This window comes from Manis javanica, chromosome 11 (assembly GCF_040802235.1).
Source record: "Manis javanica isolate MJ-LG chromosome 11, MJ_LKY, whole genome shotgun sequence".
Classification (NCBI taxonomy): domain Eukaryota; kingdom Metazoa; phylum Chordata; class Mammalia; order Pholidota; family Manidae; genus Manis; species Manis javanica.
The window spans coordinates 103,307,004-103,326,348 of NC_133166.1; the positions used below are offsets into that span (position 1 = coordinate 103,307,004).

Below are 19,345 nucleotides of genomic sequence, written 5' to 3' on the forward strand. Positions count from 1 at the left end.
GCTCAGGTGGTGGGGTGGAGCTGGGGTTTGAGCTCAGGTAGGCCCTCAGAGATAGCTCGCTGTTTGGGGCTCCCTTCCTGCTCCCCAGCTGGGAGGGAGGAGACCCAGGTAGACAGGGCCTGGCTGAGGAACGGGTAAGGCACGTTTGAGGGGCGAGCGGTCAGTCAACTCTGTGGCCAAGACTGGATGACCCTGAAAGGCAGGGGGACAGGGGTGCCCCAGGACTGACTGTGTGGCCGGAGCTCGGGGCGTTCTGTTTGGCCCCTTGCCCCTCACACTCACTCCTCACACCCCCACCCGAGCTATCCGGGGAGGTCTCGCCTCCCTTCTGCTGGCCTCACAGAAAGAATTTGGATTTGGCCAGGGGACTCTTCTCTGCTCCATTTCACCCTTCCTTGCTGGAACTTTGAGACCCTCCTCTGCAATATCCCACCCACTTTGCTCCCCACAATGAAGGCACCTCCCTGAGCAATCCTCCCCTGGGTCTCATGTCCCCAAGGCCGCCCGGATGGCCCAGAAGGATCAGCGTGTCAGGCTCCAGCCTCTTGGAGGATCCGTGGGACTGTCTGCCAAGAGGAAACCCTCCCAGCAGGCCCGTCTGTCTCCTGCCTTTTCCAGCTGCCTGGGGGTGCTGTGGGGTGAGGGCAGGCGTCCTTCTCCCTCCCTGCCCCCCATCTCCTCCCGGATGCTGCAGTCTGTGGCCTTACACTGCTCTGCTGCACTGGCTCCTCAAGGCCAGAGCCCCCCCCCAGCCCCTCATCTTTTCTGGCTGGAAGCCGGCTCTCCCCCGGCCTGTACTGGGCAGCCTTGCCAAGTCCTGGAGAGCCAGGGCAGGTGGGCTGGGTTTCATCCACGCCGCCTGGCGCTGGCCTGCACCCAGGACTTCTCTGCCTCTTCAGGAGAGTGGGTCCAATAGCTCATAAATTCAGCATCTCAGCCAGGCTGGGGGGGAGGTAAGGGGGAGATCTAGGGAGCCCCCTCCCCACCATGGCTGCAGGCAGGTACATGCTTCTCTGACCTGAGATTCCCAGCTCTGGCCTGGCCTGCTCTGGGCTGGGAAGGGCGGTCCTCCCAGAGCCCTCTCAGGGGTGTGTGGGAGTAGGGTGTTGATCAGATCCCCACACCCCCCCAACAACAGGGCCCTCCTTGGACTCTGGGGAGAAGTCTGGACCCCTGGTCCTTCTGTAGTGGATTCTTTTTAAAGACAAGGCTTTAGTTGGTAAAATGATGCTTATACTCAGATCATATTAAAAGAGATCCACAGAAAAGAGTAAATAATTATATTTGAGTGACGAGAAGCTTAATTTTTAGAATCATTGTTCTAATAATAAACATTCAAAAAATATAATCATGTGAGTGGATCCTTGAGGAGGCCCTTCCTCTTAGCCCTGCTTCTTTATTAAATGTTCAGAAGTGGCCTCAGGAGATCATGAGGGTCAGTCTCCAGCTCCTGGGGCCCAGGGACAGGTGGGACTGGACCCAGTGAGCCTGCCTGGAAGTGGGAGTACTCCATTTTCTTTCCATCTTTCTGATCCTAGTTATGAAACTTAGTGTTTCTATTGCATTTACCCATTGTCACAGAGAATCTATTATTTTTCCAGCATCCACAGGAATGTTGAGAAGAGAAGGAAACTGAGGGAGAGAGAGAGATTGAGATTGTAAGACAGATCTCTTAATGGTGTGGGCTTGTGTACAGCCGAAACCCAGCTGCAGTCCTGCTGTCTGAAGCTTCTCCCTGGCCCCTTCTGCCTCTGACCCTCAATAATGCAAAACACAGGCAGCCCCTGACTTAGCTACCATCCTTGCCTAAGGTCACTGGAGACCAAATTGGGCTGAGGACCTAGGGGGTCCTAATGCCTGGTGATGGGCTCCAACCAGCTCCAAATGTTGTTTCTCTAAATTCACTGTGCTGGGGTGGGGGGACATGAAGGCACCAGGGCCCAGCCAAGCCTGCTGACACTGAGGCAGGCTCATCTCCCGGTGGACAGCCTCAAAGACCAGGCCGGCCTGGGGGGCGGCCCCACGATGCCAGAGCTCTGGGCACCTTCTGGCTCCCTGCACCCTGGTGGGAGGACAGCAAAATGCAGCTCCCACAGACGGTGGCCCTTTGGGGGGCAGCTCGTGTTGTGGCGGAAGACTGGCAGGGCTGTGATGAGGTTCTCCATCCCTCCTGGGCAGGCAGCACTGGTGGTTAGCCGTTTGCCGCTGGTGCGGATGGAGTTAAACCTTTCCAGGGACTATTTACTCCCGATTCTAAGTGACAGCTTGGGGAGGGAGAGTCACGTGGCCCCAAGATCCCCGGGGAGCTGGCGGAGCATGCCCAGCTGCTTCTGCCTGGGAACGGTGCTGGATCCCGGTCACCCCAGCATCCTCTCCCTGCGCCAGGGACCTGCCAGCCGCGACATGGCTGATTAGAACAGATCAGATCGGAGCCCCGCTCTTTAGAAGGGGCCCCGGGGGGCTGCGGAGGAAGCCCCCAGCTGGCCTGAGCTGGGGGAGGGGTGCCTTGGGGCCCGGGGAGTCAACAGCTTCCCAGCGCGGAGCTCCCACCTCAGAAGCCGGTGAGTCTGTTTTGATGCATCACAGGGATGCAGTGGGAGGATGGCTGGGTTCTGGTCAGGCCTGGCAGCCGCCTGCCCTGTGAGTCTGGGCTGCTGGCACTCGGTGCCACCGCCTGCTCCATCCCTCATTCTTGGCAGCATTCCTTGGGGATTGGGGATACTGAGAATGCAAATTATAACCCTCTCTGTGCCCCCACCCCCACCTCCAGGATCCCCAGGAAGGGCTGATGTTGTTTGAATTCATTACATGTGAACTGCCTCTCCTGGGCGAGACCAGCTCTGAGGCTGCCAGCTTCCTAGGGTCCAGCTGAGCCACCCTGCCCAGATAGAGCAGAGGGACCAGCCCCACCCTACCTCTTATCTTGCCAGCAGGTAGGAGGGATGCAGCAGGCCCTGGGGATAGGCCCAGGTCAGCCCCAGGGACAACTCCTTCAGTGTGGGGAAAGGTCAGGGCGTGCATCTTTTATGGGCCAGAGGTTGGGGCCTGGGGCTGCTTTGGCTTTCAGACCCTGAGGGGCTGCTGGTGTCTGGGTCTCAGATTTTGTGGGGAGCATCTGAAGGGCTGCAGCCCGGTGCATGGGCACGGGGAGTGGGGAGCTGAGTTTGTGATGGCAGGACCAGGCTGCAGCTAGCAGAGCCAGGCACTTATTGTGTGAGGTTCTGGGCCAAGGGGCAAGGCTGGGAGCTGGCGGGGGGTGGGGTGGGGGGGGGCGGTGACGGGAGGTAGAGCAGGGGGTGGGATGCAGAGTCAAAAAGGTAAAGCGGAGGGAGAAGGGAGGGGGGAGGCTGCAGAGATGGTCTTTGTGACCACAGGTGAGCCCAGGAAGGGAAGAGAGGGCTGGAGCCTGGGAGGGCGGGAGGTGGGAGGGTCAGAAGGGAAGGAGCCTGGGTGCAGGGGTGGGGAGGCTGAGCAGCAGTGGGGAAGGTGTGGGGGGTGGGGGGGGTGAGGATGAGGTCAAGGTCAGAGTTGAGGGGGTTGAGGCCCTCAGGGTTTGGCAGTTTGTCCCAATCCCTGTAGACCTCGGTCGGCAATCTGGTGGTCTGGGCAGATTACCCCACCGAGGGTCTCCTGCATGTGGGGTGGGAGGCCTGGTTGGCATCTGCTCGAGCCTGCTGTCCACACGGCCACATCAGGCACTCACCCTACAGACCCCCCAAATCCGGGCTTCCTGGCCTCTCCGCAGGAGCGTGAGGCCAGGGAGGGTTTCCCAGGGCTTCCACCTCAGGGCAGCTGCAGTTGGGCTTGGGCAGGAGGTGAGCAGGTCCTGATGGGGGGAAGAGGAGGTGGGAGAGAGGCCCACAGAGACACGGGCCCTCCACGCAGCCTGCGCTGGCTCCCCAGGGCCCGGCAGTGGCCTGAGCTCGGAGCCGTCTCCAGGTGGGGGTGGCCGGAGGGGCCGAGGGCAGCCCGCCTGGCGCTGCTGGGCTTTCCTTCCAGAAAACAAGTGGCTCTGTGTCTCCTCACAAGGGCGGGGCGCTGGGCCGCACATATGAATTATTGAAAGTCCTGGGTTTTCCGATCGGCAGTGGGGGGGTGAATGTGTTAGTGCTGGTGTGTAATTAATCCTGGCAGGCTCTGCACAGGCTCAAGACAATGGGGCCTTTTTTTTCTGGGTTCGGCTTCTTTTCCTTCTTCACAGGAAGGTGACGGTGCAGGGCGCATTACACAGATAATTACTTTGAACGTGTCTGCCTGGATTATTGAGTTGGATTCTTCCTGCTCAGTGTAAATGAAGTAATTACCGAGGAAGTCAGTGAGCAGGGCTGCCAGCCTTGACCCCCGGGGCTGACATCATACCTGCCAGGCCTGAGATGCCCCCACCAGTCCAGGCCCAGCCTGTGGCCTTGGGCTCAGAAGAGGGGGCTTGTGGGCCCCAGGGCATTGGACAGGGAGAGACCTGGCTAAGAGTGGGCCCAGCCCAAGTGGAGAAGCGTGGCCGCAGCCCGACCTGATCAGCTGCTGTCTCACTCTGAGCCCATTTCCCCTCTGTCTTCCTCACTGGCTATTGTGAGGTTCCCTGAGGCCCCTGGCCCTGAGCTTGGCACTGGGCAGGGATCCGATGCGTGTGGGATTCCCCAGGGAGGGTGAGGCTGAAGCTGGCTGAAGTTGGGCATGGAGGAGAGCTTCTGACTAACGGGCGGTGGTGCCAGCTAAGGGGTGGGGCCCAGGCTCTAGGGGTTTTGCACAGTGGGCTGAGGTCTGGGCTGAGGTGGTCTGGGAGCTGGTGCATTGGTGAGACAGCTTTGGCAAGCCATCCAACCGGTTGGAAAAACATTTAGAAAGGAAAGAACACACTTTATAGGAAACATTTAGAATAAATGGGGCACCGAGGGGAAGAGGAGCGGGGGTCTACTGAGTGGGATCCTTTCCTTGGCAATTGCTCTGTCCAGGTGAGCTCTTGCTCAGCACCCACCACTCCAGATGCCCCTCAGAGAGCGTCCAGACTAATCTCCCTCCAAGCCCAGAGGAGCCCTCTCAGCCTCCCTGATGGCAAGCACCAGCCTCGCCTGGGTAATCCAGCGGCAGGGAGCTCATTACCTCACCAGGCAGCCTCTCCGTGGCTAGAACATTCTACATTCAATCACAGCCTGCCTACTTCCAAGTTCTGCCCTTTGGTTCTGATTCTTTGAAGCAGCAAAGAGCAGGACAGCTCTCTTTTCCCATGGTGATAAAGATGGTTTTCTTCATATTAAAATAACATATAATTGTCAGTGTGTAGACATAATGTTTTTTATGTAACCATTTTTTGTATTGGACATTTAGGTTGTTACCCTTATTTTCCTTTTACAAATAACACAACATGAACATTTTTGTGCATAAGCCTTCTATTTATTTTGGATTATTTCCTTAGGATAAATCCCAAGACATAGAATTAATGTGATGAAGGGTATAGAGTTAAAAAATTATTATTCTGGGAGTGTAAAAGTAATACATGGTCATTCAAAAATGTAGAAAAGCAAGTAAAAAAAAAAAAAGATCAAAATTACCCATAATTCTCCCAGAGATTTGATATATAATTTTAACATTTTGGTATGTATGTGTTTTTCTGAATTCATGCACAGGCATATAACTACCTTATTATCAAAAGACACATATATACTGTTAAAATATTTGGCCAAGTGTGTATTTTTGTCACTTAAATAGAAAGTATTTTTCCATATTCTTTCAAAACATTGTTTTTAAGTGCCTGCTCAGTATTTCATTATATACCGATTTATTTGTTTCACTGACCCCTATGTCAAGCTAGGTATTTATAGTTTTTCATTTTTATAAACAGTGTGACATTAAGCATATAAATACCTGAATCTGTGAACATATCAATGATTTTTTTCCCTTCAGTTACATTTCTAGAGGTGGAATTTCTATTTTTTTTTTTTTTTCTGAGAGGGCATCTCTCATATTTATTGATCAAATGGTTGTTAACAACAATAAAATTCTGTATAGGGGGGTCAATGCTCAATGCACAATCATTAATCCATCTCAAGCCTAATTCTCGTCAGTCTCCAATCTTCTGAAGCATAACAAACAAGTTCTTACATGGTGAATGAATTCTTACATAGTGAATAAGTTCTTACGGAATTTCTATTTTTTAAAAATAATTGGATATATTTTGCCAAATTCCTTGTTAGAAAGGACTAATTTACATTCCCAGCAGCTGGGATGTATGAGCATCAGCATTGAATATTATAGCTTTTTTGTTGTTTTAATTCACCTTTGTTTTCATTGTTTTAATCCATTTGGTTGATTAGTAGTGAGATTTAAATCTTTTAAAAGAAGTTTATTAAATGTGAATAGTCCAGCTGTTGTCATTTGTTCCAGCCTTTGGCTTTTCTTTAAAAGACAGTTCAGTGCAGTTGTCAAGATCACAGTTTGGGGTCAAACTTGGGTTGAATGTGGGCTCTGCCACTTACTGGGCTCTGCCAGTGATATGACCTTGACAGTGATTTAATCTTTCTGTGCTTCAGTTTCTCCATCTGTAAAATGAAAACCATGTCATCTATCTCCTAGGCATCTTGTGAAGGTAAATGAGGTCATATACGTAAAGTGTACAGAATCGTGCTGAGTAGAGTAAGTGATAAATGCGTTTGTCATCATTATCTTACTGTGGTTGATTTGCATGGGAAACAGATATCTGAAGGCAGTATGGGGATCTCACTCCTTCCAAGCGGCGTCCCAGTTCTTCTTGCTTGAGGCCAAGAGCCCCTGTTCCTCCAGCGGCCCTGCTCGCTTTCTCTGACTTTGCTGGTGCCTCCCAGCCAGTGGGATCCCTCCAGCACAGAGCATGGGGAGGCACACCCCATTCCCAGGGTGATTCCCTGGAGGGTCTCACTTCTGGGGGCTTTCTCTGGCAGGTGCCTGGACGAAGGGAATTTGACTCTGCTAGTATCTTCTGGCTAACAGTTCACTGGAGTCCCCTCCTCCAGTCGCCCAGTCCCCTGCCTCCCCGTCCCTCTGCCATGCACACATCATTTCTTGATCCTTCCTTGTCAAAACATACCCATTCCTCTGAGCACTCTGCAGTTTCCAAGAAACAGTAGCTGATCTGATTTACTAATTCTGGTCCATGTTTTAATAAGATAAAGTTGGTACACTGCCTACCCGGGTTGTGGAAAGAATGCCCATCTGGAATTTGAAGGCACAGGTTCAAATCTTGGTCCAGGTGAGCAGCTGTATGACTTATAGCGAATCAGTGTCTCTGAGCTTTTGTTTCCTGGTCTGAAAAACGGGGTCAGTATCATTACCCATTTACCTAGTTGATAGCTGGAGGAGTAACATATATGGAAATGCTTTGTAAACGGCAAATGGTTACACCAATGTTGGTTCTTATCAGATGTGTGCGTTTGAACAGTGTATATCAGAAGGCAAGGCTTTAACTCAAAGGTCAGGCAGGGGTCAAGGTGGGTCAGTAGGAAATGTGTTTAGGGCGGATATTCTGCCAGTCCAGCCCTCCCAAGTGACTTACTTATTCTCTATAAAGGGTTGGTCCTTATTGTGTGAATTCGGGGGGTCGGGCTGGGCAGTGCTGATCTGATAAACATGCTTGGGTGCTGAGGCTTCATTCCTGCAGGGCCTGGGACCCCCTCCAGGGCGAGGGGAGGGGAGTGAGGCTCCTTCTGAGCTCTGGCTTTGCCACGCCCACCAGCCTGGCTCTTGGTGACCTCAAAGCCTGACTCTAATTGCAGGTGCTAATTTGCTTTTAATAAGCCTAATGTTTGCAATTAGCCTGTTAAATTCAGCCTGGCCTTTGGTGGTGAGGTCATTTTTCTGGTTTTGCTTGGTTCCTGGGTCCTCCTTAGCATCAGCGGGCTATGCAGAGACTGAAGGCAAGCCTGCTCTCCTGGCCTGAAACTGTGGCGGCCTCCCCAGGGAACTGGAGGTGGTAGCTGCAGAAGGAAAACCTGCTTCTGGTGAGGTGGGCTGGAGTGTGCCGACGGGGGGAAGTTAGACTTCTTAGACTCACGAGTGAGCTCTAAAGCCCAGGTCCCCCCTAATCCAGTGCTGTTCCCCTTCTGCACCTCAGTTTCCTCATCTCAAAAATGGGAGTGATAATTCTTGCCCTGCCTGCATCACTGAGGTTCAAATGAGGTGATGTAGGAAGTGGGTGTGGATGTAGGTCTATGCAACACAACACAGCTTTGTCACATCAGATGTGAAAGCCCTTCAGAGTTATACGAATATCCTGGCCGCCTGTACCATCTCAGCCCCTCCTCATGCTGTCTGGGAAGGCCCGACTCCACTGTCTTCTCAGCCTGCCCCTTCCCCCCAAACCAGAGGTGAACTGAAGGCATTAGCCCATAGTAGGTGCTCAGCGAGTGGAGGTCGGGTATATGGAGCTTGGCCAAGGAAACAGTCATGAGGAAGCCTCTGATGGCAGGGTCTGAAGGCTGTTCTCCTCCGCCTTGCCTCCATCTCCACTAGACTAAGCTGCTTCAAGGCAAGAGGTGGTTTTGTTTGTCTTTGTGATGATTCACACAGAGCCAGACACAGAGCAGTTGTTTGATAACTGCTTTATAACTGAGTGAATGAATGGGTGAGATGGGGTAATGTGGTAAAGAAAACATAGGATTGAGAGTCAGATGAATAGGGCTTGGAACCTGGCCCCACCGTTTTCTTTAGCAAATATATTCTATGCTTATTATGTACCAGGCAGGTACTAGGTTGCAGAAATGAATTTTTAAAATTCACGGTCTAGTTAAGGCAGCAGATGTGTGAACAAATAATTGTCCTGTATATGATAAAGACATATGCTACGTAGGTTGGCGGCTAAGAAAGGAAGTGATAGATCCTCCTGGGAGAGCCGGAAAGGATTCTCTGAGGAAGGGGCCTTCAGCTAGATCTCATCAGCTTCTTAGCAGTCCAGATTTCAAAAGGTCTAAAGCCTCCTTTACAGAGGTAAGGACAAAATGCAATAAAATACTATGAATAAAACATTTGGTACTCAATAATCTTTTGATAAATGTTCAATTTATCCCCTTGAAGCCAGGCCAGGTGACTCCTTGGTGGGGGATGGGCAGGAGCCAGGGGCTGGAGGAATTTCAGAAGTTGATCCAAATACCTTCTTAGCTCTGCTGGTTAACACCTGCATGACCTTGAACAAGTTCCTCAACCTCCAAATCTCAATTGCTCTGGCAAAGCAGGATGGATCAGTGGAGTCATCACACAAGGCCCCTAGGACGTGCTTGGCACTTAGTAAGTGCTAGAAAAATCAGCTCTTCTTTGTTATTATCACCAGTGTATTTTACGGAGGGACTACGTCTGCGTGCAGACGCGCACATGTTGCCTGCATGTTGACTCCCAGATATGCTCAGAAAGGGGGGAGGGTGAGGGAGGCCCGGGTTAGGCTGAGTGGCGGCTGATCACTGCTCCCTCCAAGAAACCCTCCTCAAGGCAAGGGGACCAGGCTTGGGCCACAGAACTGGGGATGTCACCTTGTGGCTCCTGCCCCAAGTTGGGGGAACCTGCCTCAAGGGAAGCTGAGAAGTGCTGTCCTGACAGCAGGAACTTAATTCCCTCAGGCACATAGGCCCCTGGCCTGGGCCGGTCCTGCCGGCAACATCCCAGTAGCTCTGTCGCCTGGCCGGTCCCCTGACCTTCCTAAGCAAGGCAGCCTAGCGGCCATGCTGGGTTGCCGTGGCAACTGGCAGCCTCCCAGCTGGGTTGCCCCGGTAACCAGTTAGCTGGTGTTGGGGGAGGGGGTGGTGAGCTGGGGGGAATCAGCCTCAAAAGAGGCAGAGAAGGACAAGGGCGGGACCAAGAGGAAGACAAATCCCAGATGTCCCCAGCACAGCCCTCTGCTGTCTCCCTCATAGGATTCGGAGAGCCAGAGAAAGGCAGGTAGGAAAGGATGTTGTGCTGTTTCCTGCAGAGAGAGAGAGAGAGAGAGAGAGAGAGAGAGAGAGAGTGTGTGTGTGTGTGTGTGTGTGTTTTGTGGTCTTTGGTCACTTTGGTCATGCGGGATGTTTGGGAGATTTGACAGGGTGTTGCAGGATCTCCCGGGCAGTGACAAAGGCAGCGAGGTCCACAGGGGAGGCCACGGACTGTCCAAACCCAGACCTCAATCTTGGTCCCCCAGCCCCTGGACAGCATAACCTCTTTGAGCTCCAGTTTCCTCATCTGTAACAGGGAGGGGCTAACGTGGACCTCCAGGGACACTGTTCATGACCACCTGGCACTGTGAACAGCAGTTCCCTCCATGCCTCCCGGGCTGGTTTTGCATTCAGTGGATGCTCAACAGCCTGTGAGCAGCTTGGACCCGAGGCTCACCCTGGTCTTAGCCTAGCCCTGTGGCAGGAGATGAGGTGGGAAGGCAGGAATTCTTGAGAACCTAGAGCTCTCACCCTCAGCAGATTTACCATCCACTCTGCTGAGGGCGGGAAGCAAGTTCCTGCCGGTGGGAAAGTCTGCCAGAAAGTTTTCAGAGGGAGACCTAATTGAAACTTTTTACTGTCACCAGTAGACTGCATTCTTCATCACATCCCAGCAAACAAACGGGCCGTGTCCTGCCTGCGCGTGGTGCACGCTAGCTTCCCCTCACAGTCCAGTGGATCTGGCCTAATCTGTTTTTTTTTCAAATGTTGTCTTGACCCTTCAACTTGATTTCACACCCATGGACGGGCAGTGCCTTCAGTGTGAGAAGCACTGGGAGAGAATACCAGTTCAGCCTCCCCAGGGGTGCACGGACCTCAGGCTTTTCCCACCTCTCACATGTAATGATATCTGGTTGGATCCTCACGATTCTGGACTGTGAGGTGGCCGGGGCTCCGAAGTCACACAAGCCCCAGGGCTGTAGAGCCGAGGGTCAAGCCGAGACCAGTGTTTCTTGGGTTCATGCCGCGTGCTATGTGCGCTCAATCTGTTGCCTGGTTTTAGTCCTGCTGTGAGGAGAACTGAAGGATCCTTCTTACAAAGGATCATAAGATCCAAATTGATCTGTCCTGGCCACCTCAAAACTGGGGACCTGGAGCTGAGTCCAGAACTCACTGCCTCTTGTCTGTTGTCACAGGGGTCCGAGAGTTTGGGTGCTGAGGAGAGTTGGGGAAGGGTGAGGCTGAGCCTGGAGCAGTCTGGGTGTCCCCCAGTGTTTGTGAGGGGGTGAGCCAGAAAGGAGAGGGGTGCACAGAAGCTAACCCTCTGAACCAACCAGCTTTTCTGGTTGCTGAGGGAGGCTGAGTGTGACTGTGAGGAGAGGGTCCTGGGGCCACACCTGAAGGCCTTAGGCTTCTGGGAAGTTTTCAGACAGGAAAGCCTTAAGCTAGTGCCCCAAGAAACGAGTTTTTAATTGTCTGTCTCCCTTAAGACAGTGGAAATGATAGTCCACAGGAGGCCTGCTAAGTGTGGACTTGACTGAAGTGTAGGCTTAGCTGGGGGAGGGCTTAGTACCAGGTGGTGGGGTCAGGAGTGGCTGGGGGAGGGGCATGCGTGGCTCTGGGAGACCCAGAGGAAGATAATCCTATAAATATTTATTGTGATAAATGAAGGATAAGTCCTGGAACAGGAATTAGGAGCGTGTGAAGGAATTCACACTGCTTGGCGGTTCCATTTTCGACCACGCTGTTGAGAACTCAGCCTCTTTTCCAGCCTCAGGACCTGGTTTTCCTGTTTGCGCTCTGAGGGAGGGGGTGACTCCACAGACGGGCGCCTCCCTTCGCACTGCGGACTTTGCCCTTGCAAACAGAAGGTTGGAGAGACCCAGAGGCATTTCTGTTCCGTTTGGGTGTATTCCCTTTTTTACTCGTATACTGGCCAAGGGCACGAAAAGCTGCCTGACCTGCCGTGTGCTGAGGGAGGGTGGGGGAGCAACACGGTGGGGCCTGTGGCCCCAGGAGGAGACGGGACGGGGGTGCTTAAAGCCCAGCTGTATCCTGGTCTCTCTGGACTTACTGTTAATTAGTCAGCACCCACTGACTTTAGCGTTAACACTTTCCACCTGGAAATAACAGCAATCTGCACTGTTTTGTCCAGGTTCCAGATTTCAGGTTCTTGGAGTCTTTGTACCAGGTCAGGCCAGGGTGGCAGCTGTGTGACAAGGAATTCTGCTGGAACTCGAATGGGGTGTGTGCTTCTGTCTGTGGCTGGGGAGGTGGGTTTCCAATAGGGAGAAACGGTACCAGGAGCCTACAGGGATATGGTGCCTGCAGCTGAGCACATCCGCTCTGTGAAGTTGCAGGAGTGTTTTCCCCGGGAGACCCCTGATCTCTGCACCCTGTATTCTGCATGTAACCAATATAGTGTATCCTGTGCTCCCTCCAGCTTGTCTGGGCTGACTTTTGATGACCTGTTTTCACCTATAAAGAATGTATATTTTTGAGATGATGGGCCACTTACTCAAGAACACATTGAGAGGTGGGGGAGGAATCAAGTAAAATTTACACACATTTCCATGTTTCCTGCCCAAACCTGCTCCCTACCCCTGTGACCTGAGTTTGAATATAGGCCTATCAACCAGTGAGAGCATGGAAATGGGGGTGAGGGGAGGAGGAGGAGGATGTGGCACCCCTTTGTTGAGATAGCCCCAGTAGTCACGGCTCATGTGTGGTAGCCCAGGGCTGCCCAGCTGGCCTCCTCTCCCCAGGTGCCCAGACCCCCATCCTGGGAGAGGCAGGTGGTGGGTGCTACCCCCCGGGGAAGGGAGAGTGTGTGCATGTGTGACTTGCAGGCTCACGTGCATGTGGGGAGGGCCCATCAGCCGCCCTTGGTCTGATCAAGGGGGCTCCCCCGCAAACCATGCGAGAAGTCACAAAGTTGCAAAGGCGGAGTGGGGCTGGAGGGAGAGTCAAAGACCACATCCAGTGCCGTCCATACAGCTCCCTCCTGCCACACAGGACCTCCTGGAGGAGGGGGCTCATCTAACCCTCCTTTGTATGCGGGCCTTTTCTGCATCTAGAAACCCAATGTCCTCATTTAAACCCACTTAACCCTCTGGTGCAGCCTAACTCACTCTCTCCTTTTCCCTGTGCTCTCTTCGATTTCTCCTCTCTGCTATCACTATTACTGTGGTCAGTGTGTGTGTGTGCACGCGCATGTCCTCGTAGCTGTGAGTGTGGACAGTGACGGGGCAAGTTAGGTACACTGATGGTCCCAAGTGCCTCCAGTCCCTCATTAGGGCCGAGTGCTTCAGCAGAGAAAGGAGGGCTTTCTCCAGTGGCTTGCGTGGGGCACCTGCCACAGGGGGCAGTGACAGCAATTGAGGTCGGAGAGCCCCATGAGGACGCGGCAGACCAGCTCCTCCACCAGCCAGGGGCAAGGCTGTGCCCAAGGCAGCGCGCACGTGGTTCAGAGGGGGGTGAAGACGAGGTCCAGCAGACTGGCTTTGGGGGGCAGATCGCAGGACCAAGAGGGTGACACCAAGACCTCTGGGAGCCCAGCGCGGCTGGGATGGAGAGTGTTCCTCATGGGGGTGGGGGTGGGGGGAGCTTGGGGGGTGAGGCCGCGGTCTGGGGAAGGCCGCCTGGGTCAGCAGGGTGGGGCCCCGGCTCGCTCACCTTTGGACAGGTCGGCTCCTCTGGAGGAAGAGTGGGTCAGGGGGTGCGTGCGACTCAGGGCCCAGACCCCAGCACAGACTTTACTGCCTACGGAAAGCATCCCGATCAGGCCCAGCATCTTCCCGATCTGCCGTTAGGGGAACCAGGAACATGTCATCAACATGTAACTGGTTATCTTTTTATACATGTCCTTTTATTGTCTGGAACAGCCAGTTAGAAATAGTTTGAAATATTTCCATTCACATATGTCCTTCTCTCTCATAAATTTTCATCTCCCCACAGTAATTAGCATAAAGCCTTGAAATAGCTGGTGCTCGATGCATACCTTCCTCCGCCCTCTCTGGGTGTTATGCTTGGAGATGGGGCAACATGCAAGAGGGTGAGCTAGGAAGCTGCTCTCCGCCCAAATCCTCTTGTGGGCTGAGATTTCAGATTATTTCTCCACCTCTGGCTCAAAGTCAGGATCACTATCTCCCAGTCATTGGCTGAAGGATTTGCAGGGTGGAGTTGGATGCTATCTTGTCCTTTCTTCTCGGCCTTACTCTTTGGATGTGTGGCTTTGTCACACAGTTTGGGTACTCAGATGCCATGTAGATAAGGTGCTGGCCATGGTGTAATCTGGGTAGGAAACACCAAACCTCGTTCGTATTTTTTATCATGCTTCTGTGTATATTTAATATTCCTTTGAGAAGGAGCAAGCTATTTTCAACCAGCTTCCAGGAGTTAATTACTCCCACAAGAACCTCATGACATAACAGGTCAGAGGAAGGAGGTGTCAGCAGGAGTTCATTTGCATATTTCCCACAATCCTCCCTTTGGCTCAATTTATTAGCCATCCCGGGCAAGTTGTAGTCTGATCATTGCTGTCACTTTCCGTCCATCACACACACCAGGAGCAGTGGGCAAGTCCGGGCTAAATGTAGTGCCTGATAAACATGTGCTCAGGTGTCACAGTCTTTTTTGCCAGATGGAGAGACCAAGACAGGAGAGGGACCTTGAGTCTCAGCCTTGGAAGCAACCTTTCATGTGGCTTAAGCCTCTTCCCAAGTACCAGTCACCTTTGCCAATGTGCCAGACATGTGATCTCCCGGCACCCGAATCCCCCGTAACCGGGGCTGTTGCTCTGTGAGCAGTTTTTTCCCATTGTTGGACAGCTCCACGTCACATCCTTCCTTAAGGTTGACCGTGAGCTTTTCTGCTTCTATCCACCTTTTGGTCCCAGTTTGACATCCTGGCCATACTTTCCCGGACCTACTTGTTTGTTGTTGCTTCAAGAGTCAGACAATATGACAATTGAGTGACAATATGACACAGTGGGAAAAATACAGGCTCTGGGACCCGTCTGCCTAGGTTTGCGCCTGGCTTCACACTCGTCAGCAGTGATAGTCCTTAACCTCTCTGAGGCTGTGTCCCCATCTATAAAATGTGAGTCATGATGATACTTACCTGGTAAAATTATTGAGAGTGTAAGCGAATTAACACACGTAAAAAGCTCAGAACAGTGCTCGGCAGTTCAGGGCCACTCAACACGTGGCAATTCTCATCCTCTCTTAAAATAAGCTGTCTAGAACTGGACACAGTGTGCCAGATGGGGTCCAGTCGGTGGGACTCTGATACCCTCTGCTTGACAATCTAGTTCCATTCTGTCAGACTAAGTTTGCAAATCACTGGTGTTTAAATCGAGCTGTACTGAAATCCTCAGGTTATTTTCCCAGGGACAGCTGTTAGATTTAGCTCACCCCTCCCCTACGTAAGAGAGATGATCTGAGTTAGAGGGAAGGTCAGTGTCAAGGGGGGCCTGGAGCATCCCTTCGCATTGGTTGCACACACACGAACTCGCATTGATGTAGCTGGGTGCTTTTTATAATGCCATCCTGCATCTGGGGTTCTCTCTGGAAAATCTCTTGAGCCACACTGGCTGGAGATAAAACCCCCCTCCCTGTGCATCTTGTCTCTTACGGTGGGCCTGTTTTACCTTTCTCTGCTCATCGGACCCACTTGCTTATCAAGTGAGTTAGCGTGTACTGTTTGGACCTTCCTCACCTCCACTTCTGGCAGTTCCTGGGCTGTAGAGGAAGGGACACAGGTGCCCCAGGGATATGCAGAGTGCCTGCTTTCTAGGTAGACCTTGGAGACCCTCTGAACGCGTGCTTTCTGTGGGCCAGCTGCATCTACATTACCCGAGAGCTTATTAGAAATGCAGTGTCTCTGGCTTCACACCCCACCTACTGAATCAGATGTGTTTTAACAAGAAACACCCCCAGGTGAGTCATATGGACATTAAAATTTGAGAAGACTGCTCTTCATTATTCAATTTTGGGTAGGAATAAAGGCGAGAGGGGAAGAATCCTGTCTCCCAAGATCTTAAAATCAGTTCTGCTGACCAGGCTCCTGGGGATAGACATAAAACTATTTCCAGGATATTCGATCACAGACTGTCCACATTCCCTGTTTGCCTCTTGGAATGCCAATAGTAAGGTTCTTATACAATAAAATTATTAAAAAATATGTAGTTTGTATTTGCATTCTCCCTTTTTATTAGTAGCATGCTCTTAGCATATTACCAACCTTTGGACTGTATGTACAATTAGACTATTTTAAATGTTACATGTAGGGTTTTACATCTCCGATATATTTCATTTTGTTAATGTCTGGTGACTGTTTCAGTATATGGAATCCTGATTCTGCCATGAGAGCATCAGCCGTCCCTCCTGGCTTTGTCAGTAGCAAATCTGGTAGCCTTGCCCTCTGAGCATTTATGCAAATCATGGATGAGATAGTGGAGCCCAGCAGGATTGCCAGCAGACCACTGCGGAGGCTCAGGCGGCCAGGACCTGGCCTTACGGAGTGCCAGAGCTGCATCAGGCGCTGGTTCCCGCTCTAGCTTCTCCTGCTGCTGCCTGTCACCTTTGGCGCAAGGTATTACTGCCTCAGACACCTGCCTCCTCATCTGTGATGGAGGAAATGGGAGTCGTCATCAGCATCCCCTGGGGTACCTTAAAGAAATGTGCCTAGGCAAGCCCGCCCCTCCCCACTGAGATCCTGATTTAGCTGGTCCGTGGTGGTACTCAGGCATTAGTATTTTTGCAAAGCCTTTTGTTTTGGGGTCATTCCAGTGTGAAGCCAGGATTGAGAACCATGGGCCAGATCATCGCTAATATGCATGATCTCCCTCTCTGATCTCAGATGCTCCCTGTCAGCCTGGTAGGCATCTTCTGGGGCCTCTGGTAGCCTGAGCTCAGCAGGCTGAGGTCCGTGGCAGGAGAGAGGGCCTGGCTGGCTGGCGTAGCACATGGCCAGGCTGTGGGTGTGCCGTGGAGGATGGCAGGGCACTCTTGTCTTCCCAGATCTCCGGTATTAATTGCAGGCTTGGGATGCCTCCTATGGGCCACCTGCTCTTCTCTGGACAAAAGAATCTTCTCTGACTTTAGCTGTTTTCCTGTTTCTGAGCTTGCTGCTTAAGAAAAATAGCCAAAGGCCAGTGTCTGTCAGCTTCGGCCTAAGTCAGTCAGGGTGGCTCCCTGCCTGATTCCTCTCTTTGCCTTCTGTTTCTGGCCTCCCCATCTCGGGGCGCCGTCCGCGCCTCCGAGGCTTTCTTCTCTTGCGTCTCTTCCCTTCACAGTCTCCCACAGGCAGGGTGTTGCTCCATGCTTGAGCCGTGGCAGCTCCTAGGAGCCTTGCTGACCGACACATGAATGCAGAGACAGACCCCTCTGACTTGGCTTTGGGGGTCAGAGCACCTGCTTGCCCAGCTTGACTCATGGGGGTCAGACTGGCTTTTACCCTGGGGCTCAGCACGTCATTCTAAACAGCCCTTCCCTGCTTCTGCGGTAGGAGTGTGTCCAAGATCGGTTATCTTTCCTGTGCCCTTCCTCCCCACGGTTGCTGCTGGGTACCAGGAGCGTCTCTGCAGTGGGCTTGTTAATTGGCGCTTCAGCGGGCTGATTGACTCTAATGCGGGCGAACATTTATTTACCCCGGCAGCCGCCTCTCAGACAGCCGTTAATTGCAGGCACGAGAGAGACAATAATTATGGGATAATGGGTGGCTTTTGTGTGAGTCGTCCTCCTTTCACTGTGTCAGCAAACACGGAGGGTTTGTTTCCTAACACGAAGCTACCCTGCCGAGGCGACGCCACAGCCCTGCTCACTCATCCTTGTCATGCAGCCCACCTCCCCCAGCCCCCGCCTGGGGTTTTACCCACATTTCCTGGGTGACAGAGAGCAGGTTCCCTTCGTCCAAGATATTACCTCCTCATTCCCGTGCAGTCATGACCCCATTTACAGGATCTGGGAGTTGAACCGGTGCTCTTGTAGAAAGCAGTGCTTCGTCAACTGTGCCTAAGAAAAGGACGAGTGAATCCTGAACCATGAGTCTTGTTCTGTGGGCCCTTATCTTTGTGACTGTTTTTACATAGTTCTAATTAGCCTGTAGCTATTGTCCTGTGCTGCCCTTTTTTTTTTTTTTGCTCCACGTTTGTTTATACAAACACTTCCAGGTATGACAATGGTTCCTAAGTTTGTCTTTTTAAATAGCTATAAATAATTCTGTCATGTGACTCCATTACTGTATTGCTTTTCTCTTATTACTGGGAATTTGAGTTGTTTCCAGTTTGTTGCTGTTATGAATAGCTCTGCTATAAACATCTTTATATGTTACTGATTTTCCCCCCAGTTATTTCCCAGTGGGTAAATTGAATCATGAGCTATATTGATCTGGCGTCATGTTGGGAGGAACGGAGCGGGGCGGGCAGCTGGAGGCCCCTGGGAGGCTTGCCTGATCTCCCCCTCCCTCTCCCAGTGCGCAGCTCCTCTTCTCACCTGGTTTTCTAGAAGGATCCACTTCTAGGATGATCCTTGCTCCAAATCCCCTATAACAAGCAGTGAGTGCAGTGGAGACTGCGCTCTGCTTATCTGCGGCATCATAGTATGCCACCCAAAGTGCAGTGGCTTCTAACAACACTGTATTGTTACCCCTCAGGGTTCTCTGGGTTGCCCGGGCCCTGCCGGGCACTTGCCGGATGGTCTCCAGCCCCTGCAGTCATCTGATGGCCGGACAGCCAGGCTGGCTCCTCACATGGATGTCATCGGGGGCTCCAGCAGGGGCGTCACCCTGAGCATGCACAGTGGCCTCTGTACGTGGCCAGGGCCTCTCCCAGCAGATGGCTCTGAGAGGGCCTGTCCAGGAGAGAGTATTCCAGGAGACCCAAGTTGAAACCCTAAGGTTTTTTAGGCCCTCACCCCAGAAGTCATACAGACTCACTTCTACTGCATTCTGCTCTCAAACCAAGTCCCAGGCCCACCGAGATGCAAGGTGGGAGGGAACAGATCCCATCTCTCAGTGGGAGGGGTGGCAGAGATTTCGCACCGCTTTGATCCTCCCCCTCAAAGAGGGAAGCCTGTATTGATGAGCACCTATGGACCCTCTCAGCAGCTGCCTTAGAGGGGGCAAGCTGCTCTCATACCCCACCCCTTCATTTCCACTCCCAGTCCTGCCTGTCCTCAGCTCAGAAGTCTTGTGATTTCTTCTCAGAAGCTTCCTGGTGGCCCCACAGTCTTATCTCCCTTCTTGCATCTCCCCTCCCTCCCCTTGCTAAACTCCCAAGGCTCTGTGTCTGTCCGCCCTCCTCCTATAGCCCTTATCACACTTTACAGCATTTGGTTATTTATGGGCTTGGCTGGCTGGTTGTAAACCCCTGCTTAAAGGCAGGTACTCGGTCTGGTTCTTCTTGTTAATATCCACGTCCGACTCTAAAGACCAAGGAAAGTCCGTGGCATGTAAAAGGGCTTCCATGCATTCTG

General features: G+C 52.4%; 1 protein-coding gene across 10 annotated transcripts in view; it reads left to right on the forward strand.

Moving 5' to 3' along the window:
* PLEKHA6 (pleckstrin homology domain containing A6) overlaps positions 1–19,345 on the forward strand; it is a 135,842-nt gene that overhangs the window by 19,789 nt on the left and 96,708 nt on the right. Inside the window, exon 1 of one of the 10 annotated variants that reach the window (XM_073217091.1) lies at positions 2,323–2,561. The exons of 7 other annotated variants lie outside the window; for them this stretch is intronic. Coding sequence is in view for 1 of the 3 variants with exons in the window: in XM_073217086.1 (XP_073073187.1) it covers positions 9,836–9,897 (62 nt within the window). In the remaining 2 variants the exon portion in view is untranslated. Of the gene's footprint in view, positions 1–2,322; positions 2,562–2,910; positions 2,934–9,780; positions 9,898–19,345 lie in introns of those variants that run through there. 2 more of the 10 variants (XM_073217095.1, XM_073217086.1) reach the window with 2 other exon arrangements.